The sequence below is a fragment of the Sebastes umbrosus genome, chromosome 1 (genome assembly GCF_015220745.1).
Source record: "Sebastes umbrosus isolate fSebUmb1 chromosome 1, fSebUmb1.pri, whole genome shotgun sequence".
Lineage (NCBI taxonomy): Eukaryota > Metazoa > Chordata > Actinopteri > Perciformes > Sebastidae > Sebastes > Sebastes umbrosus.
This window is the reverse complement of record NC_051269.1, coordinates 42,238,404-42,264,205: the sequence shown is the minus strand read 5'-3', so window position 1 is coordinate 42,264,205 and position 25,802 is coordinate 42,238,404. Positions and strand designations below refer to the sequence as shown.

The 25,802-nt window shown below is 40.7% G+C and overlaps 2 protein-coding genes across 12 annotated transcripts in view; both read left to right on the top strand.

Annotated features, from left to right (window-relative positions):
* Positions 1-11,292, top strand: part of iqsec1b (IQ motif and Sec7 domain ArfGEF 1b) — a 222,108-nt gene extending 210,816 nt beyond the window's left edge. For 8 of the 11 annotated variants that reach the window (XM_037783354.1, XM_037783338.1, XM_037783345.1 and 5 more), the window contains 4 exons: positions 901-1,062; positions 1,168-1,344; positions 3,072-3,121; positions 6,870-7,406. In XM_037783354.1, coding sequence (XP_037639282.1) covers positions 901-1,062; positions 1,168-1,344; positions 3,072-3,121; positions 6,870-7,406 — 926 coding nt within the window. Of the gene's footprint in view, positions 1-900; positions 1,063-1,167; positions 1,345-3,071; positions 3,122-3,447; positions 3,775-6,869 lie in introns of those variants that run through there. The other 3 variants (XM_037783330.1, XM_037783408.1, XM_037783400.1) reach the window with 3 other exon arrangements.
* A 4,604-nt stretch (positions 11,293-15,896) lies between these two features.
* Positions 15,897-25,802, top strand: part of acad9 (acyl-CoA dehydrogenase family, member 9) — a 16,692-nt gene continuing 6,786 nt past the window's right edge. Inside the window, exons 1-14 of the mRNA XM_037783570.1 lie at positions 15,897-16,084; positions 18,711-18,804; positions 19,803-19,904; positions 20,131-20,237; positions 20,383-20,483; positions 21,032-21,110; positions 21,214-21,385; positions 22,467-22,540; positions 22,627-22,702; positions 22,797-22,867; positions 22,960-23,079; positions 23,157-23,285; positions 24,466-24,545; positions 25,676-25,802. Of these exons, the coding sequence (XP_037639498.1) occupies positions 15,929-16,084; positions 18,711-18,804; positions 19,803-19,904; positions 20,131-20,237; positions 20,383-20,483; positions 21,032-21,110; positions 21,214-21,385; positions 22,467-22,540; positions 22,627-22,702; positions 22,797-22,867; positions 22,960-23,079; positions 23,157-23,285; positions 24,466-24,545; positions 25,676-25,802 (1,488 nt within the window). The 5' untranslated portion in view covers positions 15,897-15,928. The remainder of the gene's footprint in view (positions 16,085-18,710; positions 18,805-19,802; positions 19,905-20,130; positions 20,238-20,382; positions 20,484-21,031; positions 21,111-21,213; positions 21,386-22,466; positions 22,541-22,626; positions 22,703-22,796; positions 22,868-22,959; positions 23,080-23,156; positions 23,286-24,465; positions 24,546-25,675) is intronic.

The following is a 25,802-nucleotide window of genomic DNA, read 5'->3' as shown; positions in this document are numbered from 1 at the left end:
TACGAAAACACGTCTAAAGGCAAAAATGTTTATGGCTGTTCAGAATATTCACACTCCAAGGCTTTTGAGTCACAGGTCAGATCGATGAGCCATAGTTGCATAGCATTGTTGTTTTCAAATTTAAATGTTGTTTTTAAATTTAAATATTGTTTTCAAATTTAAATGTTGTTTTTAAATTGAAATGTTGTTTTTAAATTTAAATATTGTTTTCAAATTTAAATGTTGTTTTTAAATTGAAATGTTGTTTTTAAATTTAAATATTGTTTTCAAATTTAAATGTTGTTTTTAAATTTAAATGTTGTTTTTAAATTTAAATATTGTTTTCAAATTTAAATGTTGTTTTTAAAATTAAATGTTGTTTTTAAATTTATACTTCCTGGTTCATGATTACATATGAATTGATTTGATGGGATATCCATGAATTATAGTGCATAACATTTCATAGGTATAGCTACGAACGGTATATGAGAACAGCCTGAGGTATTTTATGCAACAAACGTACTCATTACATTTTACATACTTATTTTAACCCCAACCACAATCTTTTCCTAAACCTGACCAAGTAGTTATGTTGCATAAGTAAACCTATGTTGGAAGTTTATTTTGAAAAGAGACTGTATGCATGTAACAAGCGGAAACTGCCACGCCGTTCCTGACGCGTCCAAAACGGACGCTAGAGGGTTACCTAGAGCGTCACAGTTTGAAGCGATGAGTTGGGAGTGGCAACGTGTTGGGAGGGAGGAGGTTTCAGTGTTCAACGAGCATTTTGTTTGAAGCTTACTGACACCTTAATGTCAGCAGAAGTGTTGTCTGTTATTGAAACAACTCTAATTTCTGTGGACTCTTCCTGGAGATCTGTCTGTTTTGTGAGGTTAAAGTGTTGATATCGTCACTCTTTAGATTATCCCAACGGAGTCCGCCTGACCTCGGCCATTCCCGGAGCTGACATCAAAGTCCTCATCAACTTCAACGCACCCAACCCTCAGGACCGCAAAAAGTTCACCGACGATTTGCGAGAATCTATCGCTGAAGTCCAGGAGATGGAGAAGTACCGGATAGAGTGTGAGTTTCATATTCTTCTCTACGTATCTGTGCTCAACAATTATCATTACTAACATCATTATTATAAGAGAGGTTAACGCTTTGTTATGTGTGTCTCGTGCTCAGCGGAGCTGGAGAAGCAGAAGGGCGTGGTGAGGCCAAGCATGTCCCAGAGTTCAGGGCTGAAGAAGGATACGGGCAACGGCAACCTGAGCCGAGCGAGCCTCGACGACAGCTACGCCATCGGTGAAGGCTTGAAGAGGAGCGCCCTCAGCAGCTCGCTACGTGACCTCTCAGACGCAGGTAAAAAAAATCAGGGGTTGCCATGGTAACGTACTGTCTCATCCCTCTGCTAGACAAAGTAGAGCGTGTATACCCTGAGCTGGACGCTGGCAGGATACCGGTAGCCACGGCGACTGACCTGTCGATGCAGAGTGTCTTAGCGAACACACCCTCTGAGCCGCGGAGCCGGTGGAGCGAGGAGGTAGAGATGGGTGTTGTGCTAATGGGCCCAGGTGTAATTTACTAGAGGCTATCAACCAATAATCCTGCCTGGCGGGGGGGGGAGGCAGCGCTAGAGTATGTAGGTCAGTGTGATCAATTTGAGCGTCTTAGCGGTAAGAGGAATTAATGTTGTGCGGTTGATTCAGGCGGGGAGTGTAGGGAGTCGCCTCTAACACTCAAACACACTCAGTGACCTCAGCAGGGTTCAGACGAGTGGACGCTGTTTGAATGAGACGCATGTTAGTGTCAGTCTTTATACAGTAGAGCTCAACCAATACTGGATGTTGGAGGCTTATATTTACTTTAGGAGCTGTTTATGCATCACTCAGTTGAAATAAAGATTGTTTTTGATCACGTAAAAGTGACTTACATTAAAAGGGTGACATCTGTATTTTTCAACCTGGACCCTATTTTCCAAAGTGACTAATGGGGACAACAATATTAGAAACTGGTCCAGTATTGAGGGAGAACGTGTGCTACTCAGCATGTGAAAATAGTTGTACAATATTTTCTGTAGCTCTGGAGGAGCTTTGTCAAATGTACGGGGCTGATCACGCAGACGTGTCACTACAGGCATTACCGCTTCAAAAAAAAATCCGTCGTGATATCATGACGTGAGATGTGAATTCACCCTTCCCTCTCACATACTCCGCAGCTCTCTCGCAGTCCAACAGCTAGCCACATATACCGGCATCAAAACAGGAAGTACGTGGTAAAGTAGTAAAGCCCGCTTCTTGTTTGATTTGATTGGTTGCCTGGGCTAACTCTGACATCGACGAGTGGCGCAACTACGCGCATGGGGCTGAAAAGTTGACCTGATAATATTTGATCTTTTAGTGCACGGTAGGCTCTCCGTACCATAGAAGAACAACGTTTCTAGTGACGCGTCTCAGTGTAATCGGGGCCTAAGAAAATAACCCTGATGATGTCATAGTGACCATCGCTTGGGCTTAGAGACTACAAAAAAAATAGAGACTACAAACAGAAAGTCTCATTAGAAAGTGGAAGCGGGGAGTTTGAAAACTGTGGACATTTACCAGAAGGAGAGCGTCTATTATAATCTATTATTTGGGTGCATTATGGCAAATGTAGTTGTTTTTGGTGAGTCATACTCGGGACTAACATTCAGGATATCTCGGCCTCTGCTGCTTCGATTTTGGCCCTTCTTTATTAAAATGTGTCTCTTGTGAGTCTTTCAACTCGATGGATGTGAAATGCTATATTACCGGAGTCTCCCTTTAATGGGTCTCCTGCCAGCTGTGTAGAAATCTTCCAGACTGAGTGATCCCAGAGGCTAGCGTTGTTGTTGTGGAGTTGTAGCAGAGCCTTGCTTCTTCCCTTTCCTGTAGTCCTTATTGGCCTCCCTCTGCCAGTCTGTTGCTAGCTTATAGCCATGTGCCACTATCGTCACCTTAGGGTGCTAGCGCCCCTCCCACCCCCCACCTCCGTACTAGACAGAAGGGATGTGTGCACCTTCCCGTGTTAACCAGGCGTGTCTAATCTGTCATGTTACATGTTCTGGGCAGGCAAGCGTGGGAGACGCAGCAGTGCAGGATCACTAGACAGCAATATGGAAGTAAGTAGGACGCATCTGATGCCGAGCTGTCCTCTGACTTTACGTTGTTCTCTCTGAACACTGTTTCTGTCTCTCTGTAGTTTGAGTTGTTTTTATTTTTTGTTCCTGTCTTGGTGGTGTTTTTGTTGTGAGCACCTCGGTCACTGTGCATGCAACGGGAATGATCCGCTGTGGCTGTTAACCCCTCGATGTACGCAGCATGACACCACTAATAATACTGCTGACTGTGTGGATGTTAGACGCTGAGTCATCCTCTCGTGTAGCGGGTTAGTTTTACCTGAATGTCCCTTTTGTTGTTCACTCAGAGTGAACTGTGCTTTTGTCAGTTCCAGCTACTGCATGCTCACACAGTCTGAGGTGACCGACTCGCACTGCTTCCTTTCACTGACCCCTGACCTTGACGAGAAGCTCCTCCCAGCGGCGTGCTGCAGTGAAAGAATCAGAGCATGGAGGCACAGATGTTAAACATTTCATATAAACTCTCTCCAGTCAGACGATCTCTCTCCTACGGGGACAAGCTGAAGAGCCCTGTGTGGTTGTAGTTAGAATCAGAATCAGAAATACTTTACAGCAAGCCGGTTATTATTGTGAAATAAACTTATATCGCCCTGAAGGGGTTTTATTCTTTCACAACAATGACTCACTGGCTGTACATTATCCCGCTTATTACACGGATACTAACTTAAGAAATCAATAATTTGACACCAAAAAAACGGTCCTCCAGAGACTGACATCAGAACTATGGGTCTGCTATACATAGCAACGGTCTGTTATACATTGCAACGGTCTGTTATACATAGCAACGGTCTGCTTTACATAGCAACGGTCTGCTTTACATAGCAACGGTCTGCTTTACATAGCAACGGTCTGTTATACATAGCAACGGTCTGTTATACATGGCAACGGTCCGTTATACATAGCAACGGACCGTTATACATAGCAACGGTCTGCTATACATAGCAACGGTCTGCTATACGTAGCAACGGTCCGTTATACGTAGCAACGGACCGTTATACATAGCAACGGTCTGCTATACATAGCAACGGTCTGCTATACATAGCAACGGACCGTTATACATAGCAACGGTCTGCTATACATAGCAACGGTCTGCTATACGTAGCAACGGTCTGTTATACATAGCAACGGTCCGTTATACGTAGCAACGGACCGTTATACATAGCAACGGTCTGCTATACATAGCAACGGTCTGCTATACATAGCAACGGACCGTTATACATAGCAACGGTCTGCTATACATATCAACGGTTTTGTAATAATATTCTATAATAATGTAACACTGTGAAAGGAGACTTTATTTTTGATACTTCATGTATATTCTGCTGATAATATTATTGCACTTTTACTTAACTGACAATTTGAAATCAGGACTTTTACTTGTGATGGAGTATTTTTTAGACTATTGTATTCTTACTTTTACTGAAGTAAAGGATCTGAGTACGTCAGATACAGAAGTATCGTCTGTCATACCGGCAGACTACAGAGCAGCTTCTCCCCTCAGGCTGTGAGAGTCCTCCGCTCGTCCTCGGTACGCCAGCGTAAAAAATAAAAGAACCTTAAACCTTAATAGTGTAGTTTGCATGTCGTGCATGGCTCTGAAAGATTGGCTTCATTTCTTTAACATGAACCTTTGTTTTGATTGTTCATCTTGTTATTCTGTGTTACTGTGCCCCTTATACAAAAAACATCCTATGAAGTTGTTTTTTTTGTTTGACTTGCTGAGTGGGAATTTAGAAACATCAAAACCCATCAGTTAACTCAGCGGTGCACTCTCGCTGAACCCCAACTTGACAGTTGAAAACGGTACTGCATGCAAATGTGAGTACTGTATATATACAGGCTGCAGCTTCAGATTGTTCTCTAAAGTCTCCAAAGTGTGGGGGGGAATTAAACCTTGGGAAAGCAGATATAATTGTGACAGGAACTCACAACAAACAGCATTTAGTCTGAAGACTAAGAAGCAGTGTGTCTGCTCGCGACGGTGCCGATACCGCGGGCTCCGACGAGCTCAGCACGCCGAGCCCCTGAACCGTTCAGAGAGAGTCGACCGTGAGATGTTAGCACGGATAGACAAACAGAGGCAGCCAACCAGAAAAAGGAAACAGAGAAACTGTTTTTCCACAAGGCAACACAAGCAGTCGTGTGAGATTTGAGATGAGCTGTAGATGCTTCATGCAGCTGGTGCTGCTGTGTAGAGCAGGGGTTCTCAACATGGGTTGTCAAATTAGATTTGCTCATGTATAACTAAAATCAAAATAACACACTTAAAGCTGGCCCACACTAAAAGATGTTTCAAATCTTAACAGATGTGTAAAATATGAGAGCCCACACATAATGACATGTTGTGTTACATTTAACAGTTTTGTTCCTGTAATGTTTGGAGAGCAACGATTTGGCCAAAACAGCCAAAACAGCACACACTAACAGATTCATTCATCAACAACAGTCCCCACTAAATAAAAATGGAAATATTGCAAAATCTCTCACGATCAAACGTGACTTTAGTGTAAACAAACATGGCGGACGACAGCAGGAAGAATTAGAGATGTTAGTTTTTACTTTGTACTGAAAATTCCTGAAGGATGGATGAAGTCATGGAGGCACGTTAAAACAAATCGACAAGTCTGTCCTCCATCTCTGAGCTCCATCTTATTACTTTATGCTTCACGTTTAGCATTAGCTCATGCATTAGCCATGGCCGCGATGACGGCGCTTCAGTCAGCTTGTTCTCTGTCGTTCTTTCCCACGTGACCGCGTCATCGTCTGTCCTCGGGGTTCCCCACACACAACAGGATATCCCATCGTAAATATTGAACATGTTTAATATCTACGATTTGAAATCGATGCGGCCAGGATGAACTTCAGAGCCGATCGGGGATGTAAAAAACACTGTTAACATACCTCACACCACAGTAACATCTGGAAAGATCATCTTTAGAACCATCAAACAATCAGGGCTTTACTTGTCGGGAGGGAGGAATTAGGTCCAAAATCGGCTTGATTCTCGTGTCGTGTTTATCCGGCATTACTGGATCATTTACAAAAGTCTGTCTATAAAACTATTTAAAAAGGTATATTTTTTGCTACTTGGTAGCTAAATCTAACAAGATATTCTGCTTTAATCCACATTTGTTAACGTTTAGCCTTTCAAAAAAAAACATTTTCACTGCGGTCAAAAACCTATTTGCTCTCCCGCTTGACGCACACAACGGGAGGCCTGCACCTGTATTAACGGGAATCTAACAACACCATAAATTACATTTATTTAGCCACAATATCACTATTATAGTAAATCAACTTGTTACAAAAAAAGAGGTTATATTATGTATCTCTGCCGAATCAATTAAGACGTCATCACTTTATTTATGTTGAAATAATTATGTTAAAGAAAGTTGATTTAATAAAGAAGAGTAACTCATTTACTTCACTGAATCTGTAATATTATATATAATACAGCTTTTCTTAGATACAAGTAGGGACTTCAAGGAAAATAGGGTGGGAACATCTGGTGTAGAGGATTCAACAAGCCTGTGCACACTGCAGAAGCTGAAACCAGAGGGGTGATGGGTTAATGGGTTTCTCTCCATGAATACGTCTTTTAGTCCTTAAATAAATGGTGAAATTTGAATCTGCAGCGAGTATACCTTCAGTATTTATCTGCTGCTTCCCACTGGACAGCCAGAGTAGACTGTGTGTCTCTGCTGTGATCTGACCGTCCTCTCTCTTGCAGGGGTCCATCATTAGCAGCCCTCACTTGCACCGGAGACCCCCCTCCAGCGCTCGAGACTGCCCGTCCCGCCACAGCGGCCAGTCCCTGCCCAACTCCTCTTCGCTGCTCGGCACGTTGTTCGGCACCAAGCGGGGGATGAAGTCCCCCAGCCCGACCCCGCAGGCCTTGCACCCCACCCTCATCTCCCACACCCCTCACCCTGCCAACCTGCACCACACGGCGCGGTCGGAGACGGACGCGGCGCACCACGCACAGTTCTGCCATCAGAACCCGCCGCCTTACCACCACCACCACCACTACCACCCGCCGGCCCACTTGCAGCACCCTCCGCACCAGTACCACCCGCCCCCTGCTCCTCACGGCCAGCAGCAGCCGGCCTACCCGCCTCACCCTCACACGCAGCACGGCGGAAGCCACGGGAGCCACTCCTCCCACCCCGCCCACGGCCCCCACCACCACGGCCCGCCGCCGGCGCCCTCCCAGGCCCCCGGCAGCAGCACCAAGCCCAAGCACAGCGGCATCAGCACGGTGGTCTGAAGTGCACCGGGGCTCTCTGACTGAACTTTGATTTTACTAGGAGACGGTCGCAGTGTTGCACCGTCGGTCTGGGGATGTGATGACATCCCGAGCCGCCTTCGGCATTTTTTTGTTACTCTCATCACACGGGGGAGGGGGAGGGGGGTTATTGAATATAAACACATTTCCTTTCCGGTTGCTCCTTCCATCTCATTTCAGTCACGTCTGACAACAACGCAAGAGCATGCACAAAGACCACAACTACTGTTTCTCCTCAGTCAATTAAAGGAACAAATATCTTGCTTACTAGTATTTTACAGAAGAAGTAAATAGTAATCTTGACTTTAAAGTGATTTTATCTCGTGTGTTTGGCTGAACAGACAGACAGACAGACAGACGGACGGACAGATGGTCATCCTCAGCCGTACAGTAGCCGTACGAGTATTTAACATAGCGGTAGCTCACAGTGCACTGTGATATCTCTGTTAGCAGTGATTAAATGTGCCAATTATTGAAGCATTTACCAATTTAGTCACGACGATCGCTTTATGTATATTGTGCATATAGTATTTTGTAAAATAATAATATCAACTGTTATTATTATAATTCTTATTATTATCACAGAATAAACGGTAAACTCTCAGTATTAAACTGGCACATAAGGTGGCGTAGTGAAACTAAATCATTAGTTCCATGTAGGCGGTCCAGTGAGCTGGGATACTACTACTACTGTGTACGGTTGCCTTTGAGTTACAAGATTGTATTCTCATCCACTGCTCTCGTCTTTGGTTCGGAGTCGTCTCTCCAGCTCCGGAACAAAAAAAATTTAAAAAAGGTAGTCACGGCGAGCTGCCGAGCAAACAGATTCATCTGAATGTCCGCCATCATTTTATTTTTTTAAACTATTTTTTTAGAGTCCAATATGAAGCGCTCTATGGTAGGATTCTTCAAGTCCGTTCTGCAGGAGGAGGAAGAGGAGGAGGAGGAGGAGGAGGACTGGGGAGGAGGTTTTTCATGGAAACTGTGTAGCAGGGAAACAGCACCAGGACTGTTAAAGTGTCTCCCCTGATGTGGAAGCTCTCAGCTGGCTGAGTGTCCCTCTTTGAGTCGTCGTCTCAGCGCCGTTTACTCCCTCCGTCTGACTTTTTCTCCCCTCGGATGTACAGAAATCAATAATTATCATTCTGTGATGATGGTGATGGCACTCGTGATGGCAGTTTTATATCAATCATCTTTCTGACATATGATAGGATGGCTGACGGCCGTCCTGTGCACAGTGTATCTGTGGAGTGTGTGCAGAGCGGAGGCAGGGGTGGCTGCTGGGTATGCTGGAGCACAACATCAGTGATAGACGCAGCACTCGTTCTACTTAGTTGATATCAACGGCAGTCTGTATCTGCTTAAAGACTATGAGATGGATTTTTTTTTTTACTTGTATGTGCAATATGTATTTACTTTATTGGTGGTCGTTCCATTTGGTTTAGTTCTGTTAGTGTTGTCTTTTGTCCCCCCACAACATCCTTTGTCATTTCCTCCTCAATGTTTTGGTGAAGTATCCACGTGGATTTGGAGGGACACACTGATAAATAATAATTGCATGTAACAATGTATTTCGAGGCTATTTTCTAACTATTGTGTATTCCCAAACTATTATCAGTGTTCCAGTCGACAGTTAACATTAATGGTAGAATAGTTTTGACTTCTTCAATTACAGCTAACTGAAGTCAGCTATGTGTCCGTGTGACTCCAGAGGATAACCGAACCCTGTATCGTCTCCTGATCCACATACAGTAGTTTAACTGGATCTGTAGTGTGTACGACGGTAGAGTTACAGCTGTGAGAGGAAAGGTAGAGCGGGCGTGACGGAAGATGAAATCAGAGTATAATGAATGGATCTCTTATTATATCTTCATATTTATCATCTGTCTCTGTCGATGGCTCTACACATTATTACTGTTGTCAAGTGATATCCAGTAGATCTTAAATACTTCTCTCCTCATGGTTCTAGTTATCGAGGTACCACTCTCTGATAAAGTACTCTTTATAAAGGGTGGATAAGTTAAAGGTGCAGTGTGTAGGATCTGGCGGTATCTAACGGTGAGGTTGCAACTGAAACGTCTCCCGTGTGCCAAGCATGTAGAGAACTACGGTGGCCGACGCAAAAACGTGAATGTCTCTCTCTAGATCCAGTGTTCGGATTGTCCGTTCTGGGCTGCTGTAGAAACATGGCGGCCGGCTCCGTGGAGAGAGGACCCGCTACATATAAACGGCTCATTCTGAGCTAACGGAAAACACGGTGATTATCATTTTCAGGTGATTATACACTAAAGAAAACATACTTACTATGTGCATTATCACCACAGGCTTTAGGACATGTGTAACTGATGACGCGTTCATGACGCGTCACCCTGCCTCTTTCCTCCTGCCTACAGAGAGACCAAAAGGGGGGGGGATACCTGTAGATTCAGCGTTTTTTTCACATTAAACTCAGAAATTTCAGTTGAGTTGTACCAAAGCACACTTGGTGATTGTTGTAAAGAGTAACGACGACGGTTTAGGTGAGTTTTATTTTGTTTCTGTCCAGTTTAAATGAAGTGTTTTACGATGTTCCGCTACGTACAGCTGATCTCAACTTAAACAACAATACACGTGGATGATGGCGCAAGCTGAACGGAGGGGGGAGGGTGGAGGTCATTCTAGTTAATAATATATTTTCTGTTTCTGCCAATAGATCCACCTAAATGCTGCACACTGTTCCTTTAAAATATTTGCCATGATCCAAAATGTATTTTGCAGGCTTTATTATGAACTCTAGACTCCTCTAAAATCTAATATTGTAATTTGACTCTGATCTGTGTGAAATATACAGCATTTAATCCAGCATAGTTTAGGTTGTACGGAATCCAAGAAGTGCCAATACTGCATGGTCATTACATTTTAAATCAGTTTTATACCAAATTGAATCGTCCCAGCACAACCAATCACAAAGTCTGATTATTAACTAGTTGTTATGGGATAATGGTGCAAACACCAGCCAAGACGAAACACGTAGCTTTTTTAAATATTAGCCAGAGTTATGTTGAATCAGAGTGTTTTCAGTCACAACCCACCGGTTCCTTCAGACGACTGATCCATATTAAAACCTGTCCAGATCCCGTGTGAGGTGCTTCGTTGCATGCCATTGATGCCTACCGTTTCTTTTTTCTTTTCTTCTTCTTCTCTCTTTTTTTAAGTGTTGTTCTGTTAAGCGGCGGGTTTTACTCGCCCCCAAACTTCCAACGTAGCTTTGATTTCTCTGACTGATGCTTGTTTACATTTAGATGATTTCTGACCTACTATAGTGTGTCCTTTTCATTTAAAGTTGTGTCACTCTCCTCCGGCATGCATCTCACCTCTATACTCCCACTGTACAGTATAAAGACACGGCAGGAAGCTGCTGAGTGTAAATAACAAATCCATCTGGGGGAATCTCATGTTGACGAAGAGGCTCTGAACGGAAAGAGGGAGGGTGGGGTAGTATGGAATGAGAAAACATATGTAAATAGTCTGTACATAATTATTATTATTATTATTACTACTACTGCTCAATGTCTGCAGTTACATTGAAGGTGCATTCCTGCTCCCTCTGATATATTTACATAATCATCGACTGCTTCTCTCTGCCTCCGACGGGACTGAATTATCATAGGATCTAGAGATGAACGGCCAACTCGGCTTCTGACTTGTTTCCTGAGACGCTCCTGTTCTCTCACACTCACAGCCCTCTTTTCGAGTCAAATGGACGGGAGGAGTGCTCTTATTTTATTATGCATTCTGTTTCTAAGTAGACAAAAACCCCTATTGATGTAAAACTAGTACTGTGACGATGTTGAGAACGCAAAATAAAACAATATATTGTAAAACCTGAGCTGAGTGTCCCTACTTTGTCAAAGAATGTCATTTCTTAGTCTCACTTCAATGACTGGATATGTCTATGATCGAACCACACGTTCTAGAGGCTTTTCTACCTGTTTCTTCTTCTTGGTTAACCTTAGGGTTATAGTTAGGGCTGTCAAAGTTAACGAAATAATAACACGTTAACACAAATTTGTTTTAACGCCACTAATTTCTTTAACGCATTAAGGTAACTTGTGATTTTTACCTCGTAGCGGGCTCAGTTTTAAAGGTAGAGTGAAGATACTGGTATCATATGAAACTAGAAAACCTGATACCAACTAATAATATATTAGCTTAATATATATATAGTATTTAGGGTTAGGATAATCCTCCAATGAATCAGTGTAAATCAATGGGATTACCCCAAAAGCAGAGCATTAGCCAGGATTTTAGAAATACTGATTCCAAGTTTCCCTAGATCAGGGGTCAGCAACCTTTACTATCAAAAGAGACATTTTAGGCGAAGAAAAACAAAATCTGTCTGGAGCCGCAAAACATGTGATCATTGTGATGAAGGTAACACAGTTTATAGTCTAAGTATATAGTATATAAGTCTAATGCAGTGAGGGCCAAAGAGACAATGTACTACGGAGTATTAGGGCCACATTGAGGGAAAACACATCTGAGATTTACACAATAAAGTCAGAATTTTACTAGAATAAAAATCCTAATTTTACGAGAAAAAAAGTCGTAATATTACCAGAATAAAGTCATAACTTTACGAGAAAAAAAATCGTAACGTTACGAGAAAAAAAGTCGTAATATTACGAGAATAAAGTCATAACTTTACGAGAAATAAAATCGTAACGTTACGAGAAAAAAAGTAATTAACACCTAAAATTACTACTTTATTATATGACTTTATTCTTGAAATCTCAGATTTATTTTCTTTCCTCAATGTGGCCCTAATACTGCGTCGTACCGGCGTACCATAGACCTACAACAATGATAAATACAAATTCAAATGTAAACAAAAAAACAGTTATTCATTTCCATTTTTATAAATCCACAAGGAGCCACTGGAGAGGAGCTGAAGAGATGCATGTGGCTCCGGAGCCGCAGGTTGCAGACCTCTGACCTAGCACAACAATAATACATTTCTGTTGACTAGCCATCAAAAACTTTCCATATTATTTTTTCTGTATATTTAATCTCCCAGTACGGCGTTCAAAATGCTGTTTCAAAGCATCCACCACACAGCCAGGAATAATTCTGGTGGAGTTAATGAATCTCATTATTCATTTATTACCTAAAACAGTCAAAGTAAAATATATTACACCTAAAAATAACACGCCATAGTCAGCCCTCAAAACCTACGATGTGTCATTTGTGTGTAATTGTAGAATGGAAACTCCTCCTCAGGTCAGTAAAGGTCAAGCCTAACCTTTCATGATACAATCAGTGACATCTTTAGTTAGACCCTCCCTGCATCTCTGAAACGCCACACCCACCGTTTGTAACGTAGACTTTCTGTCATATATGTGGAGCATACTCTGGGCTCAAGCTGAGGTAACCCTGAGACAACACAGAGGACATGACATCTGTGTCCTCAGTAGCTATACAGCCTTGTTTGTTTCACTCCTCTTTTAGCGATCCAACAATACTTCAGGGTTACCGAGGCGTCAGTATAAACCTAAACAAAATGCTCTGGAAGTCGTCGCTGCAGCAGCAGCAGCAGTCGGGCCTCCGCTGATTCTCCTCTCGGCCTTGGCCGGCCGGGCTGCCTGACTGTGGCGGACTGTGGCACACTGTGGCAGGTGGTCTGAGTGACAGTTTGCCCCGTTTGTGTGTCCGGCCCTCGAGGTTGGAGCTAAAAATAGATTCCCAGCTTTGAGGGGCCACATCCTCCGTGTCAGCAGGACGACGTCATCATGCGGCTGGGAGGGACCGAGCTCAGGGCTTCACTCCCTCTGCCAGCAAACAATGGTTTGGCATTACATCACCGTCATGTTCTGGTGATGGTGATGTTGATAATATTCAATGTTTACTATATTATATCATTTATAGCCTCTGTGGGGTTAAAGTGGACACACCAGAAGAGCTCAGGACAATAGGCCTTTTTAACAGCAGACATTTTGACTTGTCATAGCAGGTAAAAACAGGTGTAATTATTAATTAATTATCATAATCACATTTTTTTTTTTTAAATACTTTTCTCAAAAGGACATTGTTTATGGACTCGTCATGGACAATAGCAAAGATGAATTTCTGGTTTATAAAATTCTTATTCTTTGGAAATTGTATTTACACAAATCCAAGTATATGAAAGTGAAACTATAGGTTTAGTGTATTTCATAATGAGTTTGAAAAATAAGAATGTAATGGAACTTTTTAGCATAATAGAAGAATATCATTTACAATAAAAATCCCTAGCCATTAAATTGTGTTTTTTTTAATTTAATTTTGTTTATTTGTTTTTATTTAATTTTATGTTTATTTATTTTATTTGTTTTAATTTTAATTAAAAAAATGTTGCATGCATCTGATCCTATTGGTCTAATGTAAAGGTCTTTAAGCCATGTTTCTAGGTAAAAAAATGGTTAAATAGAATAAATAAAATAAAATGTATATAGGGAGAGTAAAAAATAGAGTAAAAAAAATAAAGTGTAATATATATAAAATGTATATATGGCCCACCTAAATGGAACATGACCATTATTAATGTTATTAATCACACCTGTATTTACCCTGTTCTCAAGTGTGTGTAGGTGTAAGTCATCCTGGACATGTGTTTATGTCAACTGCTGTATTTTTCTATCTTATATCGTATGTTTTAATTTGTGTTTTTATGCATGTTACAGCATAAATTGCCCACTTGACATAAATATTAAATTAACTTGACTTATAGAACTTTACATTCAGTGATAGAGTATAGAGTATCATTCTTATTTCTGTTTGTAGATAGCCTGATATTTTTTTTATTTTTAAAGCATTTTAATGTCTTTGTTTGTAGCTGGATGTTTTTGTCGTTTTAAGTTCCAACTTGATACAGTTTTATGTATTTATTTTGCCTCTCCTGTTAGTAGTTCCTTGGTATATGGCTCCACCTGGTGGAAGCCTCAAGCCACTGCTATGCTGGTATGCTGCGTTCAGGTGCTGTCAGACATATCAGTGTAACAAGGCAAGCATCCTCTACTTATTGTGGAGGAGTTCTATTATTATTATTATTATTATTATTATTATTATTATTATTATTATTATTATTATTATTATTAATAATAATAATAATAATAATAATAATAATAATAATAATACAAATAATAATAATAATAAAAATAATAATTTAGTTACATTTTTAGACCTAATCTATTTAAATGTGAGTAGGCTACTTCAGCATTTCCCCATCAGAATATGTTTTTCTGACAGTATGGAGAAGACTTAAAAACAAAATAAATCTAGGTGTTTTAGGCTAAATCTTCGGATTGAGAAATAAAATGTACAGACTTTAGAACAGAATTTATCTGAGTAAATAGAATATTAAATATTCAAAAACAGATTTTGTGAAGAATTTTATTTAGGAGATTGAAATTCCTGTCAATAATAGTGATATTTATACATTTGTATTGTATGAAATTTGCTGGAAATATCCTCTCTTAAAATAAAAAAAAAGAATTAGCAAGGACACATGTATTTATTTCACTTTTTGTAACAGTTTTTTCCCCAGGCCATCAGACTTTTAAATAGATAATTCATACGACACCTTCTCACTCAAAAAGTACCTCAATCATATATCTTATACTGTTTATACTGTATATGTTCTTCATGTATGTGTTGTTAATATGCCTTGTACAGAGTATTTCCTTTTATTATTGTAATATAACTTATTATTTTTAATGGAGCTTCCCAGCAAAAAGCATTTCACATGATTGTACCTGTATAACCGGCGTGACAATAAACATCTTGATTCTTGAATCTTATTGTTCAAAAACAAAAACAGATTTTGTGAAGAATTTTATTTAGGAGATAGAAAATCTTATATTATATATATATGATATTTTTGCATTTGTATTGTATGGAATTTTGCTGGAAATATATCCTCTCTTAAAATAAAAAAAAAGAATTAGCAAGGACACATGTATTTATTTTACTTTTTTGTGTTTACTGTTGCTATAAAGCGTTTAAAGTCTGTTTATATGTATTAAACTGGAGTCTGCTGTTTACGAGGGTCCTTGAAGACAACATCTAACCGTCTGTGTACGTCATCAGCGTGCGACAGAAACGGGTGAAAGGTTGTGGTTGTGATAAAATACATAACGCTCAGTAGAGGACTACAGCATATAGACTTCTCTCAGTAGAGGACTACAGCATATAGACTTCACTCAGTAGAGGACTACAGCATATAGACTTCACTCAGTAGAGGACTACAGCATATAGACTTCACTCAGTAGAGGACTAACAGCATATAGACTTCACTCAGTAGAGGACTACAGCATATAGACTTCACTCAGTAGAGGACTAACAGCATATAGACTTCTCTCAGTAGAGGACTACATGGACTACAGCATATAGACTTCACTCAGTAGAGGACTAACAGCATATAGACTTCACTCAGTAGAGGACTACAGCATATAGACTTCACTCAGTAGAGGACTAAACCCAGCAGAAGCATGATGATGAACGGCAGCAGGTTGGTCGGTCAGTCGGTTAGAGTCGGTCATCGGCTGCTGGTCGGTAACATTCAGCTCCTCCAGCAGAGAAACATCCAGACCAACAACAGACAGCTGGCTTATGCCAAAGACCTGTTCCTGGGACAGGTGAACAAGGTGAGTTAACACACCTGAGACAACCTAGTTAACTACCTGAGACATAACCTACCTGAGTTAATACTAAAGACCTGTTCCTGGGACAGGTGAACAAGGTGAGTTAACACACCTGAGTTATAACCTTTATCTGAAACATAACCTAACTGAGTTAGAGTTAATGCTAAAGACCTGTTCCTGGGACAGGTGAACAAGGTGAGTTAAACTACCTGAGACAACCTAGTTAACTACCTGAGACATAACCTACCTGAGTTATAACCTACCTGAGTTATAACCTACCTGAGTTATAACCTACCTGAGTTAATGCTAAAGACCTGTTCCTGGGTCAGGTGAACAAGGTGAGTTAAACTACCTGAGACACTACTAACCTACCTGAGTTAATGCTACAGACCTGTTCCTGGGACAGGTGAACAAGGTGAGTTAACACACCTGAGACAACCTAGTTAACTACCTGAGACATAACCTACCTGAGACATAACCTACCTGAGTTATAACCTACCTGAGTTAATACTAAAGACCTGTTCCTGGGACAGGTGAACAAGGTGAGTTAACACACCTGAGTTATAACCTTTATCTGAAACATAACCTAACTGAGTTAGAGTTAATGCTAAAGACCTGTTCCTGGGACAGGTGAACAAGGTGAGTTAAACTACCTGAGACAACCTAGTTAACTACCTGAGACATAACCTACCTGAGTTATAACCTACCTGAGTTATAACCTACCTGAGTTATAACCTACCTGAGTTAATGCTAAAGACCTGTTCCTGGGTCAGGTGAACAAGGTGAGTTAAACTACCTGAGACACTACTAACCTACCTGAGTTAATGCTACAGACCTGTTCCTGGGACAGGTGAACAAGGTGAGTTAACACACCTGAGACAACCTAGTTAACTACCTGAGACATAACCTACCTGAGACATAACCTACCTGAGTTATAACCTACCTGAGTTAATACTAAAGACCTGTTCCTGGGACAGGTGAACAAGGTGAGTTAACACACCTGAGTTATAACCTTTATCTGAAACATAACCTAACTGAGTTAGAGTTAATGCTAAAGACCTGTTCCTGGGACAGGTGAACAAGGTGAGTTAAACTACCTGAGACAACCTAGTTAACTACCTGAGACATAACCTACCTGAGTTATAACCTACCTGAGTTATAACCTACCTGAGTTAATACTAAAGACCTGTTCCTGGGTCAGGTGAACAAGGTGAGTTAAACTACCTGAGACACTACTAACCTACCTGAGTTAATGCTACAGACCTGTTCCTGGGACAGGTGAACAAGGTGAGTTAAACTACCTGAGACACTACTAACCTACCTGAGTTAATGCTACAGACCTGTTCCTGGGACAGGTGAACAAGGTGAGTTAAACTACCTGAGTTATAACCTACCTGAGTTAATACTAAAGACCTGTTCCTGGGACAGGTCAACAAGGTGAGTTACCTGAGACATAACCTACCTGAGTTAACCTACCTGTGAGTTAACCTGCCTGAGACCTACTTTGCTGTGTGAATAATAAATGATCATCTCATCTAATAAAGGGAGATTTGTCAACATGGTGGTGGTTAAATATGCTGCTTTATGCTAAATGTATGTATATATTTATTATTGTAAATCAATGAACAACACAAATCAATGACAGATATTGATCCAGAAACCCTCACAGGTACTGCATTTAGCATAAAACAATATGCCTAAAAATGTCATTAAAAAAAAGTGAATATTGAAAAGAATATTGCCAGAGAAAAGGGCAGCAGAAAAGTCTGATACATGTCCAAAAAAATCTGAAAAATCTCTGAAAAATTCCTGAAAAAAGGCAACAAAAAAGTGTGTTTATTTTCTGAAAAAAGGCCAAAGAAAGGCAGAAGGAAAAAGTCCTACAAAGACTGAAAGACTCCCATCATAACATGGCAAACTGCAGCCCAACAGGCAACAACAGCTGTCAGTGTGTCAGTGTGCTGACTTGACTATGACTTGCCCCAAACTGCATGTGATGATCATAAAGTGGGCATGTCTGTAAAGGGGAGACTCGTGGGTACCCATAGAACCCATTCACTGATCTGGAGGTCAGAGGTCAAGGGACCCCTTTGAACATGGACATGACAGTTTTTCCTCAACAAAATGTAGCGTAAGTTTGGAGCGTTATTTAACCTTCTTCGTGACCAGCTAGTCTGACAGCGTTGACAATGACATGTTAACAATGGATTCATCAGGTTTTCTAGTTTCATATGATACCGGTATCTTCACTCTAGCTTTAAAACTGAGCCCACTACATCCTAAAAATGCAAGTTGCGTAAATGCATTAAAGAAATTAGTGGCATTAAAATAAATTTGTGTTAAAGCGTTATTATTATCGCTTTAACTTTGACAAAGCTAATTCAGACCCCTTCACCTTTCTGCACACTTTATTGTGTTGTAGATGTAATTATAAATGGATAAAATTGCCATTTTTGCAATCTACACTCAATAACTCATAACGACAAAGTAAAAACATGTTTTTTAGAATTTTTTGCAAATCTATTCTCTATCTCATATCTCTCATTCTGTTTATATGACTTAAACACTTTGTTTTTTCTCTGTGAGGAGCTGGAAGTTTAGTTTGTAAAATAGTGTGTTTGTCATCCAGGCCGAGGTCTTCCCTTATCCAGAAGTTGGAAATGAAGAAGTGGAGGAAATCAACCAGCTTGTTGCACCCGTGGAAAAATTCTTCAATGAGGAAGGTGAGAGAGGATGATGAATGCAAGAGTTCAATAAAACTGCTATTAGAAATAAAAAAATGACTCGATATATAGAAATATGTCATTAAATGTAGCAGAAATAATATTTAAAATAAATGTAGCCATTAATTAATCAATCAATAAAATGTGACATAAATTGGTATTTCTGTTTTAATTAGCTTCTTTATTTATTTATCCTTGTATTAATTCCCATATTTATTTACTTTTCCGTTTAATGTTCCCTTTTATTTATTTATGCATTTATTTGTATTATTTTTTAAATGTATTTATTTTTGCATTTATTTATTTTTGCACTTATTTATTTATTTATTTATTTTATATTTCATTTTAAATGTGTGTATCTATATATTTATGCATTTATTTATTTATTTCTGCACGATTTTCCCTTTGCATTTCACCTCTTATTTATTTCCCAAAACTAATTTATTTCTGTATTCTTTTTTTATACATTTCTTTACACATTTCTTTTTACATCTCTTCATGCTTTTCTGCCTCATTATGAAAACGATGGGGCTGTCACTCTTGTCACTCAGTTTGGGGAAATAAATAAGGGGTGAAATGAAAGGGAAAATCATGCATAAAGAAATAAATACAAAAATAAATACACACATTTAAAAATATATATAAATAAAAAATAAATAAATAAATGTATAAATAAAAAAATGCATAAATAAATAAATAATTCCAATAAAAAATAAATACATTAAAAAAATAAATACACAAATAATTAAAAGAAAAATAAACAGAAGAGTAAGAGAATTAATACAAAAATAGCTAAATTAAAAATTAAAACAGAAATATCAATTTATGTCACATTTGATCAATTAATTAATGCCTACATTTTATTTTGGCAAGTTCCATCCTCCATAATAAGCAACCTGCAGTATATGTTTTTATGCGTGAAAATAATGATCTTGCAATCTGTTGCCTCTGAGTAATTTAATGACTTGGCAATGAATGACTGTTTATTGTGATTTCAGTTGACTCGGCGAGGATTGACCGAGAAGCCAGTATCCCTCCAGAGACTATGAATGGGTTGAAGGAGCTCGGGCTGTTTGGAATCATGATTCCTGAGGAGTATGGTAAGATGATTGTGATGCAGAGCCTGCAGTAAATCAATAAAAGTCACTCTATGGGTGTAACAGTATCCGTGTCTCAAACTATGTTGTGTTTGGTCCTTGGATTTGAGGGAATTGGGAATGGAAAGTCTTTGAAAAGTCCTTGAATTTGAAGGTGTGGGAACCCTGAGTAATAGTCCCTCTGTGTCTTACCACCACAAGTTGAAGGTTTCTATTTTTGTTATCCCAGGTGGTCTCGGATTGACCAACACCGTGTATGCACGACTGGCAGAGATCACCTCGTTAGACGGCTCTATTGCTGTAACGCTGGCTGCACATCAAGCCATCGGACTGAAGGTAAAAACTAAAATAATGTTATATATGAAACTCATCAGCTGCATGTCTGTGATGTGGAGAAACTGGAGGGAAAGTCTATCTATGATAACACGATCAAAAGGTTTTTCCCTCCGTGTGATTGGCTAACAGCTGTTTGGTGTTTCAGGGGATCCTGATTGCAGGAAACGAAGCCCAGAAGCAGAAGTATCTGCACAAACTGGCCTCAGGAGAACACATCGCAGCTTTCTGTCTGACGGAGCCTGGAAGGTAACGGCGCTGACATCTCATTTCTTGCCTACAGCTGCCGTTCTGTTCGTACATGAGTCATCTGGACAGTCCTGTATGTTCTGTAAAATACACAACGAAGTAACGGAGGTCAATTAGTTTGTGGTCAGTTTACCCCGGAGGTGTGCTCGCCGTTAGCAGTTAGTTTAAAACTGGCCTGGGGAGTTTTCTTGTAAACAAAACAAGGCAAGCAAGGTTTTCTTTACTGTTTCTTATTGTACGCATTTCGTTCCACTTTTGTACAACAAATGCTACAGACTGAACAAACAACCCACATTAGCTTTCTAAAGTCTCCTCCTTATCGAACATGAACACACGTCTTGTCCTGCAGCTTCGCTTGTTGAACGAGCCACTAAACCAACGTTCACCGGGGAAAAGCACGTCAGTTAGCTGCTCAGCTGCAGCACATTAAACGGCGTGTAAACGTACCCACAAATGTCACTCGGGTCTGGTTAGATACTTGTCGATTAATCAGTCGATCTATACTTTGGTTGGATTAGCTCGATTTACACTCTGTTTGTTCATTTCAGTGGAAGTGATGCCGCCTCCATTCAGACCCGCGCAACCCTGTCAGAAGACGGAAAACATTACCTGATCAACGGCTCCAAGGTGAGAGACAAATGTTTTTAATCTGGACTTCAAACTTTCATCCTCTCACATTATTCATTTTGCCCTAAACTCTAAAGATCCTTTTCAATTTGTGTTTGATCAGTTTTGGATTTCAAACGGAGCCACGGCAGATATTATGACGGTGTTTGCCAGGACGGAGGTGGAGGTAGATGGCGTGAAGAAAGACAAGATTTCGGCGTTTATCGTGGAGAGGGCTTTCGGGGGCATCACCAGCGGCAAGCCGGAGGACAAGCTGGGCATCCGGGGCTCCAACAGTAAGGATGAACACACGGGAGTGGTCTTGGTAGTAGTGCAGTCACGATACCAAAGTTATGACTTCGAAATGATGCCCTGTTTAAATATCTCGATACATACATACACATGAGACACTGAGAGGCTTCCACAACTAAAAACCCCACAAAAAAGATGGAAAAGATGCTAAAATTAGGAAGACAGAGGAAGGAAGTTGTGTCGAAGTGGTGTTTGTGAAGCGAATGTCTCTGTCGCCGCCCGCCGGACTGTTTTTCCTCTCCGTCCATTTCACGTTACAGAGACACACGGTAAAATAACACTTTAACACGTGCTCTTTGGTGGATTATGTGTTTGCTGAATAACAGGAGATGCTTAGACAGATTCAGAAAAGATGGTGAATCTAATTTCATCGGTACATTTGATCGGTAGTTAGAGCCGCACTGTTATTTCCTTGTTCTGTTGAAGGGAGTTCTGCTGATAGAGACGCCAGCTCAGAGCGAGACTGCAGTCGCTGAGCGGTTCAGGCATACTTGCCAACCTTAAGACCTCAAAAATAAGGAGGATTTCAGAACCAAAGCGGTGGCTTTCAGAGACTTTGTTTCCTGCGTTCAGGGGACTTTTAACTGAGCCCAGCGGAGAGCGCAGCTCAAACCACCAGCAGCTCTCTTCCCCCAGAAAACAACATTTGGTGTAGCTGTATTGTTGTCTGGGAGGAAACAGTATAGGGCTTATGGCTTTTACATGCTGTACAGAGCCATCAGGAGGGTTGGCAAGTATGTGTTCATTACTTGCGTTAATCTTCATTTCAACTTCATTTGTTCACTCCATCCTTCTGGTTATCACTACATTGTATTACATGACCACTTGTTCCACCAGCAGCAAAGTTAAAACTGCCTGCTCCCACGAGATCCCAATCCTGATGGCGTCCTCTAAAGTAGAGCGCTGCACACACACGGTCATTCTTAAAGTACAGGTACTAATAAACAGGGTATTGTACTGGTTTTAACGGCAGGGTATCGCGATACCTTTCTAGTATCCGTATACCGTGCAGCACTACTTGGTAGAGTTCATGTCATTTGTAATTAAACTGTTTGACTTTTTCAGCTTGTGAAGTGTCCTTTGACAACGTCCCAGTGCCTGTGGAGAATGTAATAGGAGAAATAGGAGGTGGATTCAAGGTAAAAACGTTATCCTTTATCCACCTACTGTATCCGTGAGGGCGTGTTGATGTGTTCACCAACCTCTTGGCTTTGTGTTGGGACAGGTCGCCATGAACATCCTGAACTCAGGGAGGTTCAGTATGGGCAGTTCTTCAGCTGGAATGATTAAAAAACTGATCGGTAAAAACCTCCAAACAGACATAACGGATAAAGAACTTCCATGTTTGTAAAAATGTCTTCGGTTTGACGTCATCTCATGTCTGGCTTTCTGTAGAAATGACATCTGAGTACGCCGCGACCAGGAAGCAGTTCAACAAAAGCCTGGCTGAATTTGGGATGATTCAGGTACAGACCACTTTTCTTTCCTCTCACTAGAGTGGATAATCAGCAGCACTCAGAGCCGCTGAATAAGGTGTGTTTCTCTCCTGTTACCGTAGGAGAAGTTTGCATTGATGGCTCTTAATGCCTTCGTGATGGAGAGCATGGCGTACCTGACGGCGGGGATGATGGACAGACCGGGGCTTCCGGACTGTTCTCTAGAGGCTGCCATGGTTAAGGTAAGACCGCATTTATTCTTTTCATATAAAACAAAATGTCTCATGATGATGATGCGTATCCTCCGTCTTCTGTTCAGGTGTTCAGCTCAGAGGGAGGCTGGATTTGTGTCAGTGAAGCTCTTCAGATCCTCGGAGGTCTGGGTTATACCAAGAACTACCCGTACGAGCGCTTCGTCAGGGACTGCCGCATCCTGCCCATCTTTGAGGTACTCATTAAAATCATAGTTCCCACTGAGGACACCAGAGAGGTCATGTTCAGGGTGAAAAGAACATTATGTCTTATTTCCACTGCATGGTTCGACTCGACTCGACTCATTTTTGGTGGCAAGTTTCTTTTTCTTCATTTAGTATTCCATGGCAGATAGTACCCCCCCTCAGTGTAGGCAGGATTCTCTCCTCATCGCCGAAGCGACGCCACATGAAACTGCTGTGACCTCATCTTCAATGTGACACTCGCTGAATCCTTTCAAACATCCTTTTTCTGTTTGGTCGGCACCCCAAACAGAGGAACATCTGCACTTTATGTGCATGGTGTTGTTTAGCAGGCTACCTTTTCTTTTTTTTTTTTTTAAATCTGGGTCGAGTGAATACAATTTTTTTTTTTTCTAACACAAGGTTCAAAATGTTCACTTGCTGTCTAATATACCCCCCCCCCCAGCCCCTACACTGCCAGGTGCCATGGTAACAAGATAATCATTGTTATTCACTTCACCTCTCAGTGGTATGACATGTTATGGCTGATCGGTCCATATAGTTTAGTTGGTTGCGAGTCAAACATCTCTTATGTGGGTGGGATTACTACTGCTACTACTACCACTACTGCTACTACTACTGCTACTACTACTACTACTACTACCACTGCTACTACTACTACTACTACTACTACTACTACTACTACCACTACTGCTACTACTACTGATACTACTACTACTACTACTACTACTACTACTACTGCTACTACTGTACTGTAGTTGGTTTGTTAAGATGATCCATTCTGTTAGTGGCCACTAGGTGGCAAATTTGACTCTGAAATCTTAGATGGATTATTTTTAGATGAGGCTGATGGATTCTTCCTGTAGTTGGATGAATGGACAGAGCAGCAGCTCATCAAACATTTAAACTGTTTTTCTGTGTGTCATAAGGTGTTAATCAATCAGTCATAATCAGGTTTTTTAAATGTGATTTTCCATGTTTTATTGATAGGAAATATTTCACAGTGTGATGCCTTATTATCCCACAGTCCACCCCCTCCCACCCTCACACACACAGACACCACCTTTTTATTGTGTTCTTCGTCGTGGGCTGTATTACCACTTACAGATACTTTAGTACAACAGATGTGAAATTGATGGTTGGCCATATTTAGACTCTGTTGTTGTTTTTCAGGGTACCAATGAAATCCTGAGGATGTACATCGCTCTCACTGGGATGCAGCACGCTGGCAAAGTCCTCACAGGCAAAATAAAGTAAGTTTAATTTATTTGCACATGCACATAAAAAACAAAAAAACAAAACAAGACATGTGTGAGGAGAGCTCAAGAAGCCACAGGCATATACAAAGAACCTCCTCCCTAGCTTTAAACTATTTTTATTGTTTTGGCCACTTCAGCTTTAGCTAGTCGATAACTGTCTGCGGTTTGGTGCTGAGCTCGTAGTGTGCAGTTGTTGTTTTTTTTCTTTGCTGCAGCTGGAATTGATGCTGATGAGAATCTAAAAAGTACATTTGCAGGCAAGAAAATCACAACGAGCTGAAAGACCTAAAACTCTGTAGAGCCGAGGTGATAAGTTTTCACTTTATACATAATCATTTGCTCCATTGTTATCATAAAAATACTGATTGGTGCAGCTTTAAATGTTAGGTTTCTCTGGTCTTAAACGCTGCATGACATCACAGGTGTCATTTTCAGAGATAATTCGATGTTTTTAGCTGAATCCTGTGAATCCGTGTGGCCGTGATCACACTATTTATTTTCTTGTGTGTAAATAATCTTCACTAAAATACCATCACAAGGTTATGTACATGCTTGCTAACCTTGAGACCTCAAAAATAGGGAGGATATCTAACCCAAAGCATCTGTTCTCCCCCAGAAACATTTGAGTTTCAAAGACTTTGTTTCCTGCATTCTGGTGACTTTTAAAGAATGAAAATAACAAAATATGAACTACACTGCAACAACATTTTTATGTTAAATAGGCCTACTTTTAATTTTACTTTTAATTCTCAGGAAAGAAAACTGAATAATCTGAATCTCTGGCATAAACTAGGCTAATATTCATCAGTTTCATCTATATTTCTCTCCATTTCTCTCTCCATCTCTCACCCACTGAAGTCCCTTTCAGGGACAATGCAACAACGGCACCACTGCGCTCTGAAACCCGTTATTTCCAACGGGTTGTACCGCGTCACGGCGACTTTTCGCTGCGTCGAGCAAAGCCCAACTTTGGGCGCTGCACGCTGTGATGTGCTGAGACTTCATTTGGTGTAGCTGTATTGTCATCCGGGTAGAAACTTATAGAATTGTGACCCTGGGAGGAAACTAGTTAAACTTCCAGAAGGGTCTTTCGCCTCTCAGTGTTTTCTGTGCTCTGCCTGCAGGGAGATGAAGAAAGGAAATATAGGTATGGCTTTGGGCATGGTGGGCAAGAAACTGAGGAGCTCATTCGGAAGCTCAGCGGACCTCGGCCTGACGGGGAAAGATGGAGTGGTGCATCCCAGCTTGACA